This window comes from Crocodylus porosus, unplaced genomic scaffold (genome assembly GCF_001723895.1).
Source record: "Crocodylus porosus isolate Cpor-Errol unplaced genomic scaffold, CroPor_comp1, whole genome shotgun sequence".
Taxonomy (NCBI): domain Eukaryota; kingdom Metazoa; phylum Chordata; order Crocodylia; family Crocodylidae; genus Crocodylus; species Crocodylus porosus.
Genome location: NW_017728906.1, coordinates 4143362 through 4166267, shown reverse-complemented (window position 1 = coordinate 4166267; position 22906 = coordinate 4143362). Strand labels below are relative to the sequence as shown.

The 22906-nt window shown below is 44.0% G+C and overlaps 1 protein-coding gene across 7 annotated transcripts in view; it reads left to right on the top strand.

Annotated features, from left to right (window-relative positions):
- Positions 1 to 20437, top strand: part of BBX (BBX, HMG-box containing) — a 182074-nt gene extending 161637 nt beyond the window's left edge. For all 7 annotated transcript variants that reach the window (XM_019528624.1, XM_019528625.1, XM_019528626.1 and 4 more), the window contains 3 exons: positions 8923 to 9120; positions 10801 to 10993; positions 17335 to 20437. In XM_019528624.1, the coding sequence (XP_019384169.1) occupies positions 8923 to 9120; positions 10801 to 10993; positions 17335 to 17422 (479 nt within the window). In that variant the 3' untranslated portion in view covers positions 17423 to 20437. The remainder of the gene's footprint in view (positions 1 to 8922; positions 9121 to 10800; positions 10994 to 17334) is intronic.
- The last annotated feature ends 2469 nt before the right edge of the window (positions 20438 to 22906 follow it).

The following is a 22906-nucleotide window of genomic DNA, read 5'->3' as shown; positions in this document are numbered from 1 at the left end:
AAACATTTCCAAAGTGAGTTGGGCCCTTGGAATCTGAGTTGCATTTGGCTGCTGAGGGCCAGATTTACAAAGATGAGTAGGCACTTACTAGGATGCAGAACAGGTGGCTTCAGTGAGAGTTTGATGCTTTCATAAATTCTGTAACTGAAAAGTAAGTGTGGCTCTAACTGCCTACATAACCTTTTTTTAAAAAGGGGCATAAGTTCGAAAGTCACTGAGCTGGCATTTGAAAATGTGATCACTAATTTCAGTTTCAGACATGGGTTCTCTTGTGCACCTCAGCTGCCTCCTAAGCAAAAGGAAGAGACTTTTTGCTAAGTCTTTTGGAAAGCTTTGTCTGTCACACCCAACACTATGCAGAGTATTCATGTTTTATGTGATTTTTTTTCCTCAAAATATTGTAATTCAAGAAGAAATAAGCATTGTTTGAGGGGGAAAAAATTGGACAAAAACAAGGGGGAAATGCAGACTAGATAAGACCTCAATCTTGTAAAACAGTGAGTACATACTTAACTCTTTGCACTGAACTGCCTTTTCAAACACCTTGCCATTACACTTCTAGCAGTATAGTTGTAGATATACAGAGCTTTAGCATAGCCAGAGCTTTGGCAACCTTTAGCATATTTGTATCTATGGAACCAGGTTCAGAAAAGCTGAAGATGGCTTGCCTTATCTGCTAAGTAAAGGCTGCATTCCTAAGTAAAGGGGCATTCAGCCCAGCAGAGATACTGCTGACATTCCTGGGGCAGGTAGTCAGGGAAAAGGTTAGCTTTATTTTCTGTCACTGCTCCGTTGTATCCTGTAGGTGACCTGTACCCAGGATAATCTTTGCCCCAGTTCAGTTTCCACTTGGATTCCTTCTGTGGTATTGCAGCCTCATCCGTTATACAGGGTGTTGGGATTTTTGCCAAAGTTTATTCTAGGCTATGCACAAAGTGCCCTTCTCATCAGTTTCTTAAAGTCATAACAGTACTTCCAGTTTTTGTCCCTGGCACTCCAAACTCTTCCCCTCCTTGCCTTAACAAAGACCCACTATGTTGGATCCTGAAATATCATTCCATATACATGCTGTAGTTCAGTTGTCAGTGACCTATGGCCCACAGGCTAGATCTGGCCTGCAGAATCATTGGAAGTGGGGGTTTCAGTGACTGGGGGCTTAATCCGCACCACCATACACTTCCCTGTGCTGCAGCAGGGCAGCGCAGAGCAATGGTGACAGAGACAAGTGGGCAGCAGCCAGGTCCTAGCTTTGGGGCTGCATTTGACACAGACTTGGTCATTCCAACCACCTCTGTTGTAGACCTCTGTACTCTAGCCCAGGAAGCACTGCTCTGCTCTGCTCTAGGTTAGAATGGATACTTTTCAATAGGAAGCAGCAGGTACTTACTGGTTCACCTCCAATCTTTTACTAATACGGTTGTCCAAAGAGATTGGAGCACAAAAGCCACATTCCCAAAACCACTTTGTTACTTTATCACAGTTTAGTCTGGAAATTTCAGTCTGTCCCAGAGCATTTAGACTAGTGTTGCTGATATAGATATAGGTAATATAATTTTTCCCCCCTCCCACATATATGAAGGCCACTTCTGACTGTTTTGATCTCATTTGAGACCAGCAAGTAACACAGAGGAATTTTGTGTTCAGGATTTGTGTTAAGGTTAAATTTGGATGAATTGTTTCATTCCTGCTGAGTGTAGATCTGCCATGTCCAAGTGGTTGGGAATCCAAGTGTTAATTCTTTAGTCTTGGATGATCTTTTCCATAGTAGAAATAAGCACTGGTAACCTACATATTTTTGTAGTTTTTCTTATTGCATTTCCTTTCCTGCTTCAGTGTCCTTCCATTTTGCCGTTTCATTGTTATACAATTAGGCTGTGGTTAAAAAGGTAATATAATAAGGAAGCGCATGTTTCTTTTACAGTTTTTTACCAGTCCCCTTGTGTCTAACGATCAGGTTTGGATAAAATACTGGGGCCATGAGTCAGGTGTGCCAAGCCATCTCTCTCTTTCCCCTGGCTTCTAAATAAAGTTTGGGAATTGTCTTCCAGCTAAGCCAGTTTCTCATCTAGTATAACAAGCCAGTCTGACTTGTGCAGGGTTCTGCTAGTCTTATTCAAAGTCCTTCAACACTGTTAAACACAGTTTCATCCGGTATTGTACATGGGGTTGAGACCACAGAACTGAGTTCACTTTTCCATGTGCTAAACCCTGCTGACATGCATGGTTCCATTGATCTATGGTAGGGTTGTCAAACTCACTGTGTGTCCCAGGTTGGATCCAGACTGTGCTGTCTTCTCCCAGGCTACATCTGGTATGGGATAGCTGCAGTGGGATCAGAGGGATCAGTATTTGGATCAGGGGGACCACTAAAATCAGTGGCAATTCTAGTGGGGCAGGAGTGGCTACAGCTGCAGCGAGGCTAGCAGCAGGACCAGAAGTGGCAATGACTGGACCAGAGGGGCCAGTGGTAAGGTAGACCGCTTCAGGTGGAGCAGGGCTGTATCAACGCAGCCCTTGTTTGCCCTCCTGCTGCCAATGACCATGTCAACAGGGACCCCTGGGTTCTGTGGGAGGCCCTCCCCTCCTAGCCATGCCCCCAATTTCTGGTAGCCCAGCTTGCCAGATCCAACTCATGGGTGGATGTTTGACACCCTAATCTAAGAGCTACTTGCTTCTGTAAAGCTAGGTACAGAAGTGTTTGCAGGCCTCTAGGATTCACCACTTCATGCTTCGATAAACATTATCCTAAACCAACTATTAATTTTTACAGAATGCGTCCAGGTAGGATTGCTTAGTACAAAGATGCTTTTTAAAATAATACTATAGGAAAATACAGTTTTGGCCTCATCAATGCCAGGCAGTCCAACCACAACCCCATGTCATTGCAGAGAGCACTGTATGAACAGATCCATGCATTTCCACCAAACATGGTGGTGGGGTGATCTGTGAAGAGCATGCAGGCAACTTGCAAGACCAAGGACCCAGGTTGAAGCCTTGTTGTGCTTAGGTCACTGTTAAAACATGGATTTTTTTTCCACCTTGAGCTGAGTGAAGGGGCTGCGAAGGAGTAAACACCTAGGCCTCTCATGAAACTGCCTTTCACGTGAGACCTTGCCATTACTTCTCAAGCCATCTGGAAATGAGCTGTTATGTACTTCCCTGTTGCAGCAGCTATAAAAGAGAATTGGGAATGAAAAGGAAGAATTTCTGAAGAGCAGCATTCCCCCGCCCCATCCTTTCCACCAGAGGCAACATGGCAGGAATATTTGCACGAGATCATAGAGAAAGTGCGTGTGTTTTTGTTTGCCTTTGCTCACAAAGCCTTTCTGAAACCCTCAGCTCTTGTGTGCGTGTGTGTGTAAGTATCATCTATGTTAACAGTCCAACATGTGTGATAGTCATGGGTATTTCGCCTCTCAGCTGCTGCAAGTTAGCCAGAATGCTTTTTCTGTGGAGGGTGCAGTGGCCCTGATAAGTGTTATCAGTTTTACTCTTCAAAGAGAAAAGTCACAGTGGGGGAAACGAGTGCCTAATTTATACAAAATGAACTATTTTAACCAGGTGATCTTACAACACCTTCAGCTTTCCTGTGAAATATGAATTTTCATTTCTATCTAGGAGAAATTTTACAATCTTTGTATTCTCTTATGCCTGAGGAAGGGCAGGAGTGCCCAAAAGCTTGCAAATAATTTTTGGGGGGGGGAAATATCTAGTTGGTCTAATAAAAGATATCACTTCTGCCATGAGTTCTGATTCTTTTTGCCTGTAGACCAGTATGGCTATAACCTGTATCCCTGAAGCAGTGGGGGGGTGGGGAAGGAAGAAACCACCCAGATGCATAGTTGCTTGAAAAGTCTGGCTGAAGTGTCTTTTAAGAGTGTGGATCAAAATCCCTAATGGCCACTCTTCATCAGTCAGGTTGTAGAAGTAGATCTAGAGACAAGGAGGGTGAAAGAGAGATGTATATATGAGCCTAGCTACCAACCCTTAAATCCCACAGGAAATCTAAAGAGGGGACTTCCCTTTCAATGAAAAATCCCAGGTAGGATTTAGCACACAGCAGCATAATCAGCTTAGCTGGCTGAATATCTTGGTATTAAAGCCAAATTACTGTGTGTTATCTGTAAGTTACATCCATGGTCATTGGTGCTTCCTCTTTTAGATCTGACTGTTATATGCAGTAGTTAATCTGCTTCTTTCCCTCTTTGGTCTCCCCACACAGAGATTTTAACAGCATACCTCTGGTGTACAGAGGCCAGCTGCTTCAAAGCTAGCAGCTTATGTGCTTTTATCAGAACTAAGAGCCACACACCCATGGGCCTGAAACCTTTTAATGAGATAGGATGCAGCAGGGTGAATGAAGTTCCTGTTGCCGTTACAGGTATCTTTGTACTCAAGTTTGTGCTTCACTCTATCATCTGCTCATAAAACAATAAATAAAAAAAAATAGCGATGTGTCCCAGTGAACTGAAACAGAAGGCAAAAAGAGTGGGGACTTTCTGAGTAAAGACTTGTGAGCCTGGCTTTCCCGTTGGCTGCATGACAAAGGGAAGGGTGGTCGAGGAAGTGAGCAGGTCAGCATCAGGCAGTGTTTTGCTGTTTCTGAGAGAACAACAGGCTTCTGTGTTCACCTCATCCCTTCAACATTGTGCTTTTAGTTAGTCCCATGTGAAGGTGCTTCCCACATCTTAGTCATAATAGCATAGTCCCAGCTTCATCTGGGAAGCCCCTGCTGTAAGTCAGCAGTTTGTGTTCTTAACTGCAACTGAAACATAAGGAAAAGTACTGGGGAGGCTGTTCCAGCCTATACCTCTGAAATCAACCCAGTTGTGCCACATGGTATCAGTCTCTGTTGTAGGTTTCAACTAATCTGTAGGCAATAATGAATTACCTGATAAGTACTTCAGCTTTTTCTAGTCTTCAAACTTCAGTGTATTTCCTGGTAGTGAGCAGACTTCATGGTAGTGAGCAGACTTTACAAGCAAGAATTGAGGAGCTACTTTAGTGAAAGATCTCATGGAATTTTTAGTACATAAGAGGTTACAACATGTGTTCCCTCTCAAAGCAGAAATTCTTTGAAAATGTCAATATTAATTCTGTTAAAATAGGGCTGACTTAGAATTGTCCCTAAATTTTTGTTCGGATATGCTGTTTTCTTTCAGTGTTCAATGTCTTATATTGTTTTCTTTTTGAGCATATGGTCTAAATCACCCTGTAGCTTTTTTTTTTTCTTTTAATGGGTTTTTGGTTGGGTTTTTTTTGCTTCTAAATTATTTTTTTAAAGGTAAAATTACTCTCTACTAAAATTATTCTCTAATAAGGGGAGGGGAGGGGAAGTATGGCTCAGATGTAGAGAGCAGAGTGGATTGAGGACTAAATCACGAACTTCTGACTTATTTGTGACCGGCTCAGAAAGTATCTACCCTGCATAGGACAGTGCTATGTAGAGAGATCCAGTCGAGAAATCATAAAGTTGCATTTATCTGCAGTTCCCCTCTCTGCAAAGAAGGGATTATACTTATCCATCTCAGGGGCATGTTTGGGATTTGCACTTTACTCTGAGTGTAAGAACTACCCTGCCTGCTATGTTATGTTATCATTGCAGTAGATGCAGACCAGGAGGAGGGGAGCCAGGGAATAGGCTCCTTTCCTTGCCAAGAAAAGGCTTTCCTTGCCAGGGAAAAGGCTCCTTTCCTTGCCAAGGTGTGTGGAGCACTTGCTCCCTTCCTCCCATAGAGTGAGAGGTGACGGTGACAGTGAGCAGCAGCCACCTCTCTCCCTTCCTCTTCCCCAAACCAAGCAGTCCCTTGTTTCAGGAAGCGGTTAAAGGCTTTGTTAACCCCTGCAAGCTTCCCCTTGCTGCCCCTGTTGCACAGCGAAGCAGCAGGGTGGTGATTTAAAGCTGGTGGTTGGGAGCAGGGCTTGAGGAAAGCTTCTCTGACCCTTCTTCTGGCTCCCGTTTGCCTCCCCACCACCCAGCTGGGCCTTGGGAGTCAAGGGGAGCCAGGTGCTGGACTGGGAAAAGCCCCCCCCACACCCAGCTTCTGGCCCCTCCAGCTTTAAATTGCCACCCCCATCACTCAGCTGAGTAGCAGAGGAGCAAATGGAAGCCAGAAGAGCTGGGCATACGGAAGCTTTCCCCAACCTGGCTCCCAGCTCCTTCAGCTTCTGCTTCCAGCCTGCACTGACCCAGCACAGAGCAGTGAGGCCTGCTGCTGTACTCCTGAGCCTGGCCACGTGGGTAAAATGCCCCTGCCTCACTCCAGACTGCTGTGGGTCAGCCCAGAGCAGCACAGGATGAGCTTCTTTGAGAGGGAACACATGCTTTGAGAGGGAATTGCTGCTTTGAAAGGGAACACATGTTGTGACCTCTTATGTGTTAAATGCCATGAGATCTTTCACCAAAGTAGCTCCTCAATTCTTGCTTGTGAAGTCTGCTCTGAGAACTACCATGAAGTTTCAAGACTAGAAAAAGTTGTGTCGGGAAGTACTTGTCAGGTAATTTATTATTGCCTGCAGATTAGTTGACGCCTTGCCACAGCACCTAAGTTCTCCAACCATTAGGTTGGAACAATAGTTCTTAAGCTTTTTGGACTTGAGCAGGGGTATCCAACCTTTTTGAATGTGGGGCCGGATTACGAACTTTTTATCACCCAGTGGGCTGGAGAGCCATATTCAAAGACCTCACAGGAAGTGGTATCATATCAGGAAGTGATGTCACGTGACCTTTGACACCAGTGAAGTTGCAGGAAGTGACAATGAAATGGGTCTGGAAATGTGGTTTAAAATCCTAAATAAAAACAATATAAAAGCAAGAATGAAATAATACCAAACACTTGGTTAAAATAAACGCTTTTGCTTGTACTCATTCTCAATGAATGAAAGAAGCATAATGCAAGTCGACAGATCAAATGTGGAAAAGATATCAGCCAGAGTGGAAACTAATCAAAGCAACAAAATATGGGCATTTTTGAGTATTATCTTCAAGAAGATTTACTCTGATTGAATTAACAACTTGTTAGTAACACATCTTTAGCAAGTAGTAACAAGTTGAACCCCTAATCCCGCACAAAGACAAACAGAAGCAAACACAATCCAAACGTTGGACAGTATTTTTACAGACCTAGTGCCATGCCTGGGTTGGCATGGTGCTGCAAGAGCCGCTTGGCTACAACCAGGTTGACCTGGTGCTAGAGAAGCCGTGGGGCCAGGCCGGGGTTGACCTGGGGCTCGCCTGGCCTGCCGGTGCCATGCCCAGGTTAACATGGTGCTGCAGGACCCACCTGGGCAGAAGCAGGCTTGCACCAGCCAGGAAAAGCAGTATGCAAATGAAGCCAGCTTCCCATGTGCTGCTGAGGATGGGAGGAGGCTGGCCAGGTCTGCACTGGCCAGCAGAAGCAGCAACAGAGCCATGTGGTACTCGGGACTGACTGAGGCTTGTCCTGTCCCGAGCGGCACACGGCTCCACCGCCGCCTCTACTGGCCACTGCAGATCTGGCTGGTTTCCTTCTGTCCCCAGCAGCACATGAGAAATGGACCCTTTAGGGCCTTGCGCACGAGTGGCTGGGCCTGGAGAGCCACAGCGCTGGGGGGGAGACTAGCTGGGGAAGAAGGCACCGCCTTGCTGTGGGGCTGGCTTGAGGCGCATAAATGAGGAGGCAGGCACGGGCCAGCAGTGCCAGCGGCTGCTGCTTGGCCTCCTGCACAGGGCCACTCTGGCAGTGCAGGGCTCAGGCTTGTGTCAGGGCGGGGAGGCGGGAGCAGGAGCATGGGCGCTCCCGGATGCGCATCCTCTACCCCAGCGACCGGTGTGTCCTGGGCCCACGAGTGCTCCTCCACCACCCGGCAGCAAAGTTCTCCCATGAAGGGTCCGTCCTGCACCTGCCCTGAGCCTGTTTTACCAGTTGCGGCCGCCGGGGCAGGCACCGGCTCCTCAGGGTGGACGGGCGGGCAGGGCCGCTCAGCAGCCGCAGCCAGCACCGCCCCCGGCCAGGGAGGGGTTCAGCCCTGCGAGGGACCCGGCCAGGCCGTGCTGCGCTGACGCAGTGCGTGTGGGAACCTTGTCCCTTCAGCAGCTATTAGGAAGCTGCTGAGGGGCTGGGGGAAGGACAATGGGTGGGAATGAAAGTAAACAGTGTTTACTTTTGTTTCCCACCACAGGCCACAGAAAATGCTTTGGTGGGCCACATGTTGGACAAGCCTGGATTTGAGGCACCCTTCAGTGGACTCTAGGCACCCCTCCATAACTTGTGTAAATTGAGTGGCACCCAGGTTCAAAGACTAATTTATATACAACAGTATTTACCTCCTGTTACAGGTGCTAGGCAGTATAGGGGTGGGGATCATCCAGGCAGGAACAAGCTTGGTTTATCTGCCTATCTCCTCACACCTTGCAGTATCTTTTAAAGGATGTGGTGGCACCCCTGGGTGCCCTGCCACCCTGGTTGAGTATCAGTGGGCTCGAGGAACATCTGTACAGACCAGCTTCCAAGCTGACTTTTTGCCAGAAGAAATTACATCCAATAGAAATGAACCACTTTCTAAGATAAACATATCTGTGGGCTGTTTTTTATCATTCCTTTTGACTTCTGAGCACTGCCTGGCCAGTCTTGTTATGGTGTCTAAAACATTAGATGAAATCCTGGCACCACTGAAGTCTGTGTTGGTGCTTACTATTTTCTTTTGAAAATCGTGGACTTGAATTGCAAAGGAAATCTTTAAGATGATTTCATGACTACTTTCTACAAACAAGAGTGATAGGTTCAGTTTATAATCTTTCTGTGACTCGGACCCTGCAGCCCAACTAGTGAATGTTTTAAGTGTCATGTACAGATGGATGCAAATGTAGGAGTGCTGTGCAGTTAGCTATTTGGAGTGCGCTCTGTTGAACTTTGTAATTTTGACTGACTTGTCTCATTTCAGCCATACTCTCAGAAGACAAAAACTCCAGTGAGCCTACATGGAAGAATAAAAATTCTATATCTACCCTAAGCACTCCGGAGCCAGCAGTGATGCATGAACCCTTAGTTGGCAGCCAGAAAAGGAAAGCAAGGAAAACTAAGATCACGCATCTGGTTCGAACAGCAGACGGTCGGGTGTCACCAGCAGGAGGGGTGCTAGGTATGGAATTAAAGTTTTTAAATTATGCAAAATACAGGTTGTTGTGGACAGGTCTGGGATGTAGCAAGCTACTTAGAAAAGCTTGCAACTGAGACTGGTGGTAAGTGTTCAGTGGAAAGACAGTTATGTAAAAATGCAAATACCATCAATGTTGTATTTCCAGGGAAATTGTTAAACTCAAAATAGGCAGTTTTCTGTTGGATGAAATCTTACGATGCTTAAAATTGTGCAAGTCTCTCTCAATGTTTTTGTGTGAGAGACGGAGGATGTGGGAAAACAGTTATCTTTTAAAATGTAATTGTTTCCAGCTAGTAAAGAAACAATCCTTTACCTATAAAGCAGGTACAGTTAAAGGACAAAAAATTGGGCTCTGAAACATAATCACTAGGTAAATCAGTAGTAGGGCTAGAACTTAGGACCTTTTCATCTAAAAGTAAGAGTTTCTTATTGTCCAAGGTAAAAGACTGACTTCTGTTAGCCAGGTATAGACTTGTGAGCCTCCAGCCATTACCGGGGTCAGAGAACATCACTGATTAAACTGGGATTGACATAGGAAGTGTAGGAAGTCTCAGTTCATGGTAAAGCTCCTGATAAAGTGCTGCTCCAGATATAGTTGCAGCTGCTCAGAACTTTGCTGACTTACGGCACTTGTACACGTGACAAGGGTCTAGTCCCCTAAATTGAAACAGTGGATGTTTAACTAAATTAAAAACCCAGTGTTTTTTAATTTAGGGGCTTCTGTCACTGTTACAGCAAGGGGCTTGATCCTTCTTTTTTCCATGGAGCCTGCCCGCAGCTGGGGGGGAAAGCTGCCTGCAGGCTGAGGGACAACCCTGGTCCTTTTCTCTGGCAGCGGTGCTGCTAGTGGACAGAGCTGAGCAGAAATATTCACATTGAAAACAGCTTGGGCTCAGGGAACAGTTGGGTCAGGCTAGGTGCTGCCTCTGAGCTGGGGCAGCACCTGTCCACTAGCCACCCACACAGGCTGCAGTTGTGGCAGAGTGAAGGGCCAAGGTGCCCCGCAGCTCAGGCCCTGGCAGCAGTTTGCCCCCTGGCCACAGGAGAGACAAGCAGGGGCCCAATGCTCTTTTTGCAGAGCCTGCTCACCTCTCCCACAGCGAGGGGGGTGAACTGCCAGAACGCCCTAGGCTAGTCTTTCCCTCTATGGTGGCTGTGCCTCCCAGGGATGCCTGGGCAAGCAGCTAACAGGTGGGTGCTGCCCCATCTTGGAAGCAGCACCCAACCCAATTGGCTGAGGCAGTCCCCACCTACTAGCAGCCCACCTGGGTAGCCTCAGAGGGCACCACACTGCTGCAGGGTGAAGGACCAGGGCCCCCACAGCCCAGGGGCCGCTTGGCTTGCCAGCAGCTTGCTCCCTGCCATGGGACACATGAGCAGGCTTCACCGGAGGGGGGAAAAATGGATCTGGCCCCTCGTCACTTCTCCGGCCCTGGGGGGAGTGAGCTGTCAAAAGGCTGAAAAGTTACAAATAGCTACATTGCAAACTAAAATGCATGCAGCTTGGCTTAGTTTGCAGTGCAACAAACTCCTTTAGATCACAAAGAAACCCGGTACATATACAGTGTAATACAGTTAAACCACAAAAATGGGCAATTTTCATTGTGTATAAGAGCCCTTGCTTTCTTGCCTTTTTTACCTGTTTATTTTCTCTTATTTCAGAAGAAAAACCAAAGGAGCTACTACAGGGTAGTCTCCAGAAAGTGTCAAGTGTAGAGACGGATTGCAACAGTGAATGCTCGAGAAACACAGAAGCAAAAGAAACTCATAGTATTACACAGGACATGCCAGCTGTGTCTGCATTCTTTAGTCTTGCTGCTCTGGCAGAAGTAGCAGCAATGGAAAATGTACACAGGTCAGTATAAGTGGCATTCCCTCATTTATTTAAAAAGATTGTAGCCTTCTTGAACTTGAACTGCACAACATCTGAATTAAATGACATTGTTTCTTTCGAGAGTTCTTTCTGATCAAGTGTGTCCTAGTACTGGCTTAGTAGGTTTAAGTATACATTGGCTTTATTTATCAGTTATCTTTTATGATAAAGTCAGTAAAATGATGCTGCCTGTTAAAGATGCCTACTAATTCTGTTGTTTAGCCTGATTACAGAGTTCTTTTCAGTCCCACTGACAACGTTTCTAGAAGACTGGTTTTTCCCATCTATCATCTCAGAGTGAAGCAGGTTTAAACTGTCATAGTATGCAGAAACTGCACATCTCTGGGATTTGAGGGAGAGAGGGAAGCAGGTAGCTAGACAGGCAGACAAAACTTTGAAGGCCAAATCCTCAAGCCAACTCTGGATGAACACTGCATTTTTTTCTTTAAACTCTCATGCTATTGCTCAGTAGGAGGTAAAGTATCTGCAAAATCTCATATAGCCGAAGCATTCTAAGAAAGCCTGCTAAGTCTTGGCTGCTGCTTTTGCTCCCAGAGTAAACTGTTCACAGAATCGTTCAGATCTTCTCATGCTCATTTCAGAGCAATGCTGTGAGAGAACATAGCCAGCCAGCAGTGAGATCTTTTTTTGTTGTAGTTGCTTCAGGTTACTATTTGAGGTAAGCTCAGGTCCTTCCTGGCAGCAGCTGACAATCAGTGAAGGAGCACTGGGTTTGTTTAAGAATGGTATTGCCTCCCTTCACGTGAGGTTGAGAGACAGACTGCTTAAGGACTACTTGTTGAGGCAAAAGCTCAAGAAACCACTTCACCATGTTGACAGCCTCACTGACTCTTGACCTTTGTAGCCAAGCCACGATTCAGCTTCTCAGTAAAAATGGCTTGAATATTCAGGGCTGTGTGAGAGCCATCACAGCCACACAAACAAAATGTTAGGTAAAGCCTTTTCAGAATCGTAGCTCCCTTCTGCAGAAGCCATTTGCTTTTTAAAAGACTGTTTTGGAAGAGAAATGCCTTCACACCTTTTTCATTGTAGCTTGCCTTCTGATGCTTGCAGAAAACCATATGGGTAAGAGAGCAAAGTTGTGAACCCACATCTTCCTCATCTGGTCACCAGATTATATATATAATTTCACATATTATGTAATATCAAGGACCAAGACCTAGAGAAATGCAGTGCCTGATTCTGTTCTTTATTACAGCCCCCAAGTGGCATACCATCTCTGTCCCTGCCCAATTTTTTGCTCTGCTTTTTGCTCTCAGCCATGTGCTCCTGATGTGGTTTTCTGCTCTGCTTTCTGCTCTTTCCGCTACTGTGCTGCCTGCCCCCTTTCTAATCTCCCACATGCCCCACACAGGTTACTATCTAGTGCCTATGCCACTTGCGGCACCCATGCTGCAGGTTGGCCACCTCTGGTCTTGACAGTATCACCAGTTTCAATTTAAAATACGGATTTATGTTGGGGGAGGAGGGAGAGCAAGGGTTTGCTTTAGCTTGTTCATTCTCCTCACTTCTCCTTGTTCTCAATCCCCTTTTTCTCCTGTTGCAGTGCCCGTGTGAAACAAATCTGGGAGCCTTTCTCTTTTGGCAGTTTTTCTAATACAAACCCAATTTATTTCGCCTCTCCTTCCAGTAGTAGTAGCTCATGGTTTCAAAAATACACAGGCACATGTCCAGCTACTGCTGCAAACTTGAATTTCCAGTCACCTATCCAAACAGGGCCTCAGGACTCCTTCCGAATACAGTCTTGGCAAATATCTCTTGCAGAACTAAAAAAAATCAAAACATAAATTTGAATCTGATGTCCCTAACTTAGTCTTCATGGTGCCCTGCCAATATCAGCTGCTGTTACTTTGTCCTGCAGATAAATGCAGTGCTAGAAGGTTGCTCTGTTTAGCTTGCTTTGTTTCGTTGCCTGTATTTAATTATTAATTATTTTTACAGAGCCCCAGGGACTGTAGAAAACAAATGCTGTTCTACTCTCATTAGAGTTTGGCTGAAATCTGCAACCTTGTTTTCAGTATGAATATTTCTGTTCAGCTCTAGTTACCCAGAGCACGACATCATTAAATGCAGTACAAACTGGTTAATTCGTCACTCCAAGGGGATTAGTAATGAAAATACATCCATGAATGACTAATTATCAGCAGTTAACGATTTTAACTTTTTGCAGGATGTATTTTTCATGCTGCATTGAGACACAGTGGGTGCATCTACACGTGATGCTATGGTGCCACAGCGTCAGTGGTTACAAACCGTGACTCTAAGGCTATGTTGCCTTAGCAACAAGCTACCTCGCTATAGTGTGTTGCTACAGCGACATAGCTGCTAAAAATAACTGTGCGCCATTGGGATGGCACAGTAATGGCCGTTACTGCACCATCATTTAGTATTTCCTAAAGTAAGTACTAAATGATATGCGCTCGGGGGGGGGGGGCTCATGTAGACATGTCCAGTAAAAAAATAAATAAATAACTTTATGACACTTTATCGTGAAAGAAAAAATGTGTTACAAAAAGTATACCAAGTGTGGATACTTCCACTTGCTAGCTGAGAACTGAATAATTATACAGATAAACACATAATATACAGTTTCTTACCACAAAAACAGTGATTTTCAGGAAGTGAAATAATCAAAGAGTTTTGCTTTGCACTCTCACGGGCATTTACTGTCAGAACAAAAGATGTTTCTACATAATGGAACGGTGGATTATCTATGTCTTATTGAGCCAAGAAAAGCTGTAGAGCGGCTGTGCTCTTCAAGAATTGGCTGGCTTGAGAGGTGCTACGCAGGACTTGTTTTAAGCTGGCTAATAATCAGGAGCAAAATCCATTGTGGTTTAATATATAGGTTCATTTAAAAATGATTTATTACAGTTTAACAGATGATAAATTTACTAATATAGTTGGTATATGAATCAGTAAGACTGTGGCAGGGATTCAGTGCACCCACTAGTAGGCCCAAACGTGAGTTATCCCAGTGACTGAGGCTGTGTATAGATGAAATGAGGGGCATGTATGCACGACACTTTAAAGCAAGCTAAATGCTTTTGCACCGCTTTAATGGTGTTGGTGTTTGCCTGCCTATTGCATATTGCACATTAATTCCAGCCGCTGTAGGAAATTTGGCAGCGTAATGCACCTTTAATGACTTGGGGCACTCCTTCAGGGAGTTCTAGTTTGCTGCCCCTACAGCCATGGAGTATAGCACCAGACTCCTTGTGGCTCTGCAGGAAGGCTCTGCCCAAGAAAAGAGGTGAGCCTGATCTCTCTCTCTCTCTCTCTCTCTCTCTCTCTCTCCTCCCCTTGGAGCCTGCCTGACCTGCGCAGGGGTCCAGTGCTTCCCTTCATGGCTGCGGTGCTCCCTGGGACTGCCTAAGCCAGGTGCTTGTGTGCGGGTGCCACGGGGGGGGCGCGCGGGGGAGCGCGCTGCTGCTGTGAAGGGAAGCGTCAGCCCCTCCTGCAGCCCAGAGACTGCTCTGCCCTCCAGCAGCTCACCCTCCCTTCCCTGCCAGGGAGGCAGGTGTGTGTGCAAAACACGGGGATTTAATCAGCCCTAAATTGAAGTGGTGTTTTTTTAAAACCCACATCCCCTGAATCACTAGATTTCACTGTACAAAGGGCCTGATTCTCTCTTGCACTAAGGCTGCTTTGTATCCCTGTGGCAGCATTAAGTGGGTTCAGAACACATCTGCACCCACGCTTGCTTTAAGGTACCTTGACACTGTTAAAGCAATTAAAAAATATTTGTGCAGAGAAGAATTAGGCCCAAAAGGTTTTCTTACTAGATATTTGAACTCACTTGTGATATTTTGTTTTTTGTTGATAAAAAAAGAACAAAGATGTGCCATCTGTTCAAATTTAAAAGGTGAACTGCAAATGAGATCTCAAAGTCCATCTGCGTCAGTGATTCAGTTTAAATACCAGCATGTCATTCTGGCACAGATGGACTTCTTTGGCAGTTCATCTCTGTGAAACCCAGCTCATGGGTATTATGTGCAGACTAGCACTGATATAAAACCACCATTTCATTGTAGTTGCAGCTGATGAAATATCAGATCTTGAAAAGTTCACGTTGCATCTTAGGGAGACCAAAATGCTTTGCTATCTGTAGGACGCTCAATAGTTTTTGTTTTACTGTTCCTGGAATGTATGAAGTATAGAGATGTTCTTAGTGGTGTATTTTACCATCATTTCTTAAAACTTGGGGATCAATTTGTAGTAACACTTAATGCATATTTCCTTGCATATGTTACTAGATTTGCCCGTCACTTTGGGGTGTGTTCATTAATTAGGGGTATGTTTCTGGGTAATCTGTGATTCCATCAATGTGCTGTTTGTGTTACTTGTGTTTCTGTGTGGAGCTGTATCTCTCCCTTCTGTAAGTCCTCACCCCCAATGGAGCTATCTTGCAGGACTTGGGTTTAGTGGAGCTGGGTTCACTCAAACACATATACACACAGAGATTAACAGGGCACGCCTGAGCTGCGCCAGGTTATTCAGCATTGACAGGGTAACACCCTCATATGCCTTGAACTCAGTTCATCCATTCTTTCAGCAGGACAATAATAAATGCAGTTAGACACACAATACACACGCACTAACAGAGTATGTCTGAGCAGGCTGAGTCCGATCGGCACTTTCAGCTGATACCCTCATGCGCCTCAAATCTCAGTACATCCCAATCTCTTGTCACAATGGTCCTGGTAGTAACTGCCTTGATGAGCAGACCCCACCATAGTTTTGGGGGATTACAGGGATCTTTAGCTTAGGCAGAATAATCATTACTGCAAAGCAAATGGGGAGGTCCAGGGGAAGGAAGTGTGTAAGTGAGGTTCAGAGAGAGTATAGCAACCAGCTTGACCATAAAAGTTATTTATTGCCAGATATATGAACTTATGATGATACCAGTAGTAATAGCCATACAAGAGAGACAAATAAAACAGTTACAATATTACATAGTTTCAGTTAGGGATTTGGGGAAGTCTAGCTCAAGTTTGATCAGCAAAAGTCAAGTTTAGAAAGCTGTGCCTGGAGTGAGAGAGTAAAAGTCAGGTTCCTGGAGTCAGAGAGAGAGAGAGAAAGATGTGGGGTCTCACCACTTAGCGAAGCTTGAACTAGCCAAGGTTCCCAGTGTATGTTGGAGCTTGCAGACAGGCAGAGCCCTCAGCATGACCAGTGGAGGGATTCCAGGCAGAAAAGGAGTGGAACTGGTGCAGCTTTTGGATCCAAGCACCTGGACAGAAACTTAAGCTTGGGTAGGGGGTTTGTAGAGGACTAACAATGGCTTAAGGGAGAACACTAGGTTTGTTTATGCATAAACGGTGGCTCCTGTGCTGGATAATAGGAACTGATCACCCCTGGCCATGGGTGGCATCACTCAGAGGGAGCTTACAACACAGACAAGCAGATTCAGTGTTTTGGGTACCAGTAAAGGAGTCATTACTAGTATTGGTCTGATAAATGCTGAGCGGGATGTGTGCAGATCTGTGTTGATTAGCATTTGGAGCAGGGATCCCCTGTCATGCAGTGCTCCCCTGCTTTTCTGGTCCCAGAGTTCAGTGAGGTCCTCTCCTTGGAATCTCTGTCCTCCATCCTGAATGCTGATGAAGGTGCTTTCTTGCCCCATCTCTCATGTAGATGAATTGCCATCCGGTTCCATCTCCCATGTAAATGAGACATGGGGAGTTGCTTTACTCCTGTCACCCTTGCCTGGGGGGATTTAGGTGCGCCTCCCACTGCATCGTCATTGTCTTTTGTAAATCCTTTCAGGCAGAGGTGGGAGCGTGGTGGTGAGTCCTTTGTGAGTCAGACAGGCTGGGCACTGTGCCGGGGTTCCCCAAGAACATATAGCTGACAGGTAACACACAGCAACAATCTCTTCAAGCAAGTAAGCAGTACCCTGTTTTTCAGAGTTCTTGGTGCCACTAATGGTATCAGTGGCAGTACTTAATATATTAGCTGGATTCTCTTGGGCATTTGTCTTAGTCAGACATGATTAAGAGTTGTTCCTCTTGACTTCAAATATTTTACATTATATTGGGTTCTATCAAGAGGATGTTTGTGTGGCTGTTTTCTTGCTGTGTAGCATGCCTTAAAATAGGCAATATATAATATAACCCAGTGATGTTAAGGGAAACAATAGCAGCAGAGGTTTATGATACAGTAATAAAGTTATAGTAATATATGACATAATAATGCTGTGAATGCACTTCATCCACAGAGTGTCATCCTTTCTGTTCTTTGATAATTCTTCCTTACATTCTGCTGATGATTACAGGTGGCTTTTCTTTCTTCTTTTGCAGAAGTCAGAGGGCCTCACCTCTCCCACATGATGGACAGCCAAAAGAAATGTCTCAGGCTCCAGTGCTTATATCCTGTGCTGACCAGTGATGCTCCACTTTATTGTAAAATGTCGTGCTTTACCTAATATCCTAGCCTTGTCTTTACCAAGGGAAGCTAGTCAGTCCATATGATGGAAAATATAGACTGCAAACAAGTGCTTATTGCTCTGACTGGCCCAGATTTCACTGGAAGCCAGAACTTAGCAACTTGGGCCAGGTCCTCCAATCGGAACCCAGTATGTAAGAGGGTGGTGTTATTTGTCTAATAATGAACATGGAATGATCCTGGAGCTTGCTTTCTATTGAAGGCTTTTAAACGGTAAACAGGTGGTTTACATGAAAAAGGCTGCCTTTACTGTAGCTCACACAGCATCTCCTTTACCAACCAGAGAGTATGGAAAACTAGTTTCATATAATATCTAGTTATTCTAAACAAAAATACAGAAAAAGAAGAAAAAAAAAAACCTGACGCACTGCACTAGTTATTATTAGATATTCTTAGTCTTTTTTGTACATGAAGATTTAAGTTCTAAGATGGTTTATATAATAGGTTATGCCTACATTTATATTGTAGAATGAATTTAAAATCTGTTCCGGAGAACTCAAGGCAGCATGGACATATGTACCATTGTTAGCGGTGTTTGTGCAGCCATGTGGTCCAGATGTTCTGCACTTTTATATTTGCCACCAGAGTGGTAGAGTTTACTGGCAAAAATTCTGACAGGCTATGGGTTTTTTTTCTTTGAAATTTAGCATGGAATAACCAGGAAGATTTGCATTAGAAAAAGAGGTGGTGTAAGGAAAAAATGGTACTGCAAACAATTGACTTGTCTTTCATGCCTTGGAGAGGGCTCCTTTCTTTTTAAATAGAGGTCTAAATGACTGGGTGGATTGTTCATATAAACAAAAACAACAAAAAAAGTACTACAGATACATTGTTCAGAAGTGACCTTAGTATTACTTGGCTGTTCTGAAAACCTTGAAAACATGACTTTTCAATATACATGCACACCAATACATATAACTCTTACAGACACTGGCATTGTTGTAATTGCTATGCACAGTCTAAATTGAACTAGTAGGTTGTTTAAAGAGACTATTATAGTTTGTGTTCGTAAGGTGGGTGAGTTGTATGCAAGTAAGCCGTGACAGAAGAATAATGTTTGACTAAATTTCGGCAGAGGTCCACCTGCCAGTTTCCTGTCTTCGCTTTTGTTTGGTTTTTGTATTCTGCTTTTACAAGAACATCCCAAAAGTCAGACCAAGTGTATCACTTGGCCTGCATCTTCACTATCTTGACTTAAAATGCTGTATAATCCAGGCAGTTGTTTGCTACCAACAAATGCAAAATTGTTATTAGAAATGACTCCTAGACTTAGAAAATCAACAGGGTTCTTCAATAGCACAAGATTTCTCCCTACTTTTTGCATCATAGCACAAAGAGTTACCAAATTGGTCCCCAGCAATAATTTTCTATTGGTCTTCGTCATACTGGCTGAATTTTTGATAGTATTAGGTTGAGTTTGAAGTTCTTTAACTTAAGTCTTTAAACAATGAGAGTTTACATGGTTCTATCAGGCATTCTTATTTATACTTGACTGAATTGAAAATATGTTTCTGGGGTTATTTTGTAATTGTAATTTGATGTAATAGCCATATGGACAGTAACTCTATTAATACTTATTAGATTTAGCCTTTCATCGTTGTAGATGTAAGTACAAGTCTTTGGTTTCAGTGCTGGAAAATAATGTACAACATACTACATGAGTTGTAACTAGTGATGAAGAGTTATTCAAAAGCAGATAGCTGGGTAAATCTCATTTAATACAGCACCCTCAAAGATGCATGTATTAGAGAAAGGGGAGAAAAAGGAAATAACGAAGTTGTAAGTTTAAAAGGCTTTTTTGAAAATTCAGGTAAAAATAAGACTGGTAAAGAGCCCCCAGCTACGCCATTTTAGCCTACAGTACTATTTTTAATAAAATGTTATTAATATTTTCTAAATTATTTTAACGCAATGAAAAAACTGTCAGCATTTAAAACTGTCAGGTCATAGCACGGTGGCAGTTGGAGTTTTGGACCACTTTATAAATTATAATTAGCTGAAATCCAAATATCTTATAGTGCAGGCCATTCACGTTGACAATGGTACTAACTTATTTCTCTAGAAACCCTTAGAATAGATATATTTTTGCCAGAGCACCCCATACTCCTTCAACTTAAATTTCAATATTGTTCCTTAAGATATTTCTGTATATTAATGGTACCTTTTTTAAAAGAAACAAAAAAAGATTACTTTTTTCTATGTGAATTAATATCTTACTTGATCTGCTTTTCCTTAACTTTCCCTTAGACAGGGGGTGGGATTGGGTCAATTTACTGGATATGACTGTTTTCAGATACTTATAAACCTTTTTGTAGATATGCTTAATTTTTAAGCGGTTAGGCACTGAGAGTAGCAGAAATCCTGCAAAGCTATATAGTTCACTAGACATTTGCCTTTGGTTCTCTGAGTGAAGTCTTGATTTCAGTAGCTAGATCTTTTCCTGAATCTACTAGAAAGGGGTATCTGTATTTTCAGGTAACATTTGTTAGCATAACAAAACTTCAGACCAACATTTTACTGTATTGGGTTGGCTTTTCTTTTTCTTTTTGCTTTTCTTTTCTTTATAATTTGTGTTATTTTCAATTCCTTTCATTTTGGAAAATCATTATTGCTACGGTGTGTACTTCAGTATACCAGCAAACACTGTCACCCATTGACATGTGTCCACAAATGCCTCTAGAGAAGAAATTGTTGCACCTTATGTATATCTCAAGAAAACCAAAATATGATACTTTTTCTGCTTTGTTTTTTCTGATTATGTTGTATCATACTTTACTGAACCCTTTCTAACCTAGCTAAAACCATCAATATTTATGCATTTAACCTTTAATTTCTGGATCTGAACCTGTGTATAAATCTTTCCTTTAAAAAAAAAAACAAAAAACAAAAAAAAACCTGATTATCTTAGTCCTCCTCTATGACTTCTGGATGGGAGTGGGAAATCTTGTCTCAAGTGTATAAAGGCAGTACTGTCCCAGTTTTCCTTGGCTTTTTATTTATTTAGTTATCTTTGATATTTCACATGTAGTTTTGAGGTATACAAAATATATTATAGTAGCTGAAGCTACAGACATAAGCAGCTGGGAGAAAATTACTGTAATATTTTTTTTTTAATTTTATTAGTACTGTATATGATTATGGGAAAAAACATTCTGCAAGGTATTTTGAGATGCAGGTTCTTAACAACCCTTCCTCCCCTCTCCACACACGCACGCACATTAGGTTATTTTCCAGATATTAGACCAAAATTGATCAAAACCATTATGGAGATTAAACTCTGCTGTAATTATTGCAGTAATTATTCTCTTGAACATGCTGTGATTCCAGAAATAGAATATATTTATTTAAGATGATTGAATGCGCTCTTATGCTACTACAGTGTCCCAAAGTCAGAAACTTAAAACTTTTCTTTTATTAGTTTCTATTCCCAATTGATGGCATTGGCGCATGACTTTTTCAAAATGACAAATAAGCATTGTGCTGGGCAAAGGTGCTAGAAGAAGGGATTGATAGAAGTACCTGAGCCAGTATTGAAACTAGGGGTGCACCAATAAGGATTCCCTTGGCTGACACCAATAGCCTATTATTCACCAGGAGTATCAGCTGATACTCATAACCAATTTACAGGAGCACAGCCAGGCAGCATGGGGAGCAGCACCCTGCAGGTAAGTCTGTGAAGGGGAAGAGGTGTAGGGGAAGGAAGCAGTGTCATGGGGCAGATTGAGGCCCCCACAGTGAGGGAGTGGAGCACGGGGTGTTGTCCAGCCAGGGCAGTGAGTGGGACCCTGGGGCCAGGCCAGGGCAGAGCTGTGGGTGACACTTCCAGGGGATCAGCGTCCCGGCGCTTAAAAATGGCAGCAGGGGTGTTTGAACTAAAGCTCATTGAATGAGCTTTAGTTCAAGTTGCTGCCACCACCACTTTTAAGCATGGGGGCACTTCTAACTGGAGCACAGCCGAGTGGGGTGCAGGTAGAAGCAGGCTGCCTGCTGTGGGCTTGGGGCTCTCCATTTGGCTGCCTTTGCTGCAGGAGCCCTGCACTGGCAGCATCGTGTCCCCTGCCCTTCAAGCAGTGATGTCAGCAGCAAGTTGTGTCTTCTGCTGCCGGAAGGGCAGGGGACACATCCAGCACACAGCTCCTGGGCAAAGACAGCAGGGCGGAGAGCCCTGAGCCCACAGTGGGCAGCCCACCTCCACTGTGTGCACAAATAAGTGGGGGGGGGTTCACATGCCACCCCATGCCTCCGCTCGGGTGTGCATTCAGTGACAAGGAAGCACCCCCCCGTGGTCCTGGACAAGTTGCCTGCAGCTCTGTTCTGTTCCCTGCCCTGGCCCCAGGGTCCCACTTACTGCCCTGGCTGAGCCATGCTCTCAGTCCCTGCCCCACTCCCTTCCTCATTGTGGGGGCCTTGATTTGGCCCCCCACGCCCCTGCCCATCCACAGACTTAGGCGCAGGGTGCTGCTCTCCACACTGCCTGGCTTCATTCCTGGCCATGTACATGCATACAGCTGTGCACACGCACGTGGTGTTCAGGGGCCCCAGCCAGATGGCATATTGTATTTATTGGTGACATTATTGGCTACACCAGCCAAAAAAAGCCAATGACTGATGATATGGATTTTCTTTAATTTATTGCTGCCGCTCTGATATGTCACCAATATATCGGTGCATCTCTAATTGAAATGCCACCTGACATCCTTTTTTTCTTTAATTGGTTGTCACTTTGCTTGAGTCGCACAATGCTGGTGAGCAAGCTGCACTAGCAATCCTTATTAAAAACCCATGAGACCTGTAGTGCACCAGCAGAAGGGAGTGCATTAGGCAGAAAAACACCTTTATTTTTAAAGAATACATCTTTTAGTGCAAGGTATTAATGTGAAGTAGTTCTAATTTCTGCTGCCTATTTAGCTACTGTATTCTGGAATGAGCTGAAGAGAACGTCTGTAGCGGGTCTGTTTTAACAATGGCCTAGGAAACGGCCTCCTCTCAACCAGGCAAGGTGGTGGTGACAAAAGGGGGCCTGGAAAAGAACAAAATAGAAAAGTCAAGAAATAGAGTTGTGATGCTGTTGATTCTTGTCTGCACTCCCTTGTTTAATATTGATTTTAATAAGGCTACCTCTACTGGACTGCTTTAGTTTAACTTCTGTTGGCTGTTAGCCCTCACCCTACAGCCTGCTCAGCCATTGATACCATTACTGTATAATTTTCCTTTTGAAGAACAAGCTTCTTATGGAGGGAATGGTGTAAAGGTCACTACGGTGGTAGCCATGCTGTTTATGTTGATGTTACATTGTTATTCTGTGCATTCTGGTTTGAGAGAGATTCTCATGTTGGGTCAATGAGGCTGTATTCACAACAGAAATTAGATCTTGTCAGATAGTTGACTTCAGATATTCCCAAAGTAATGCATCAGTCCAAAAGTTCC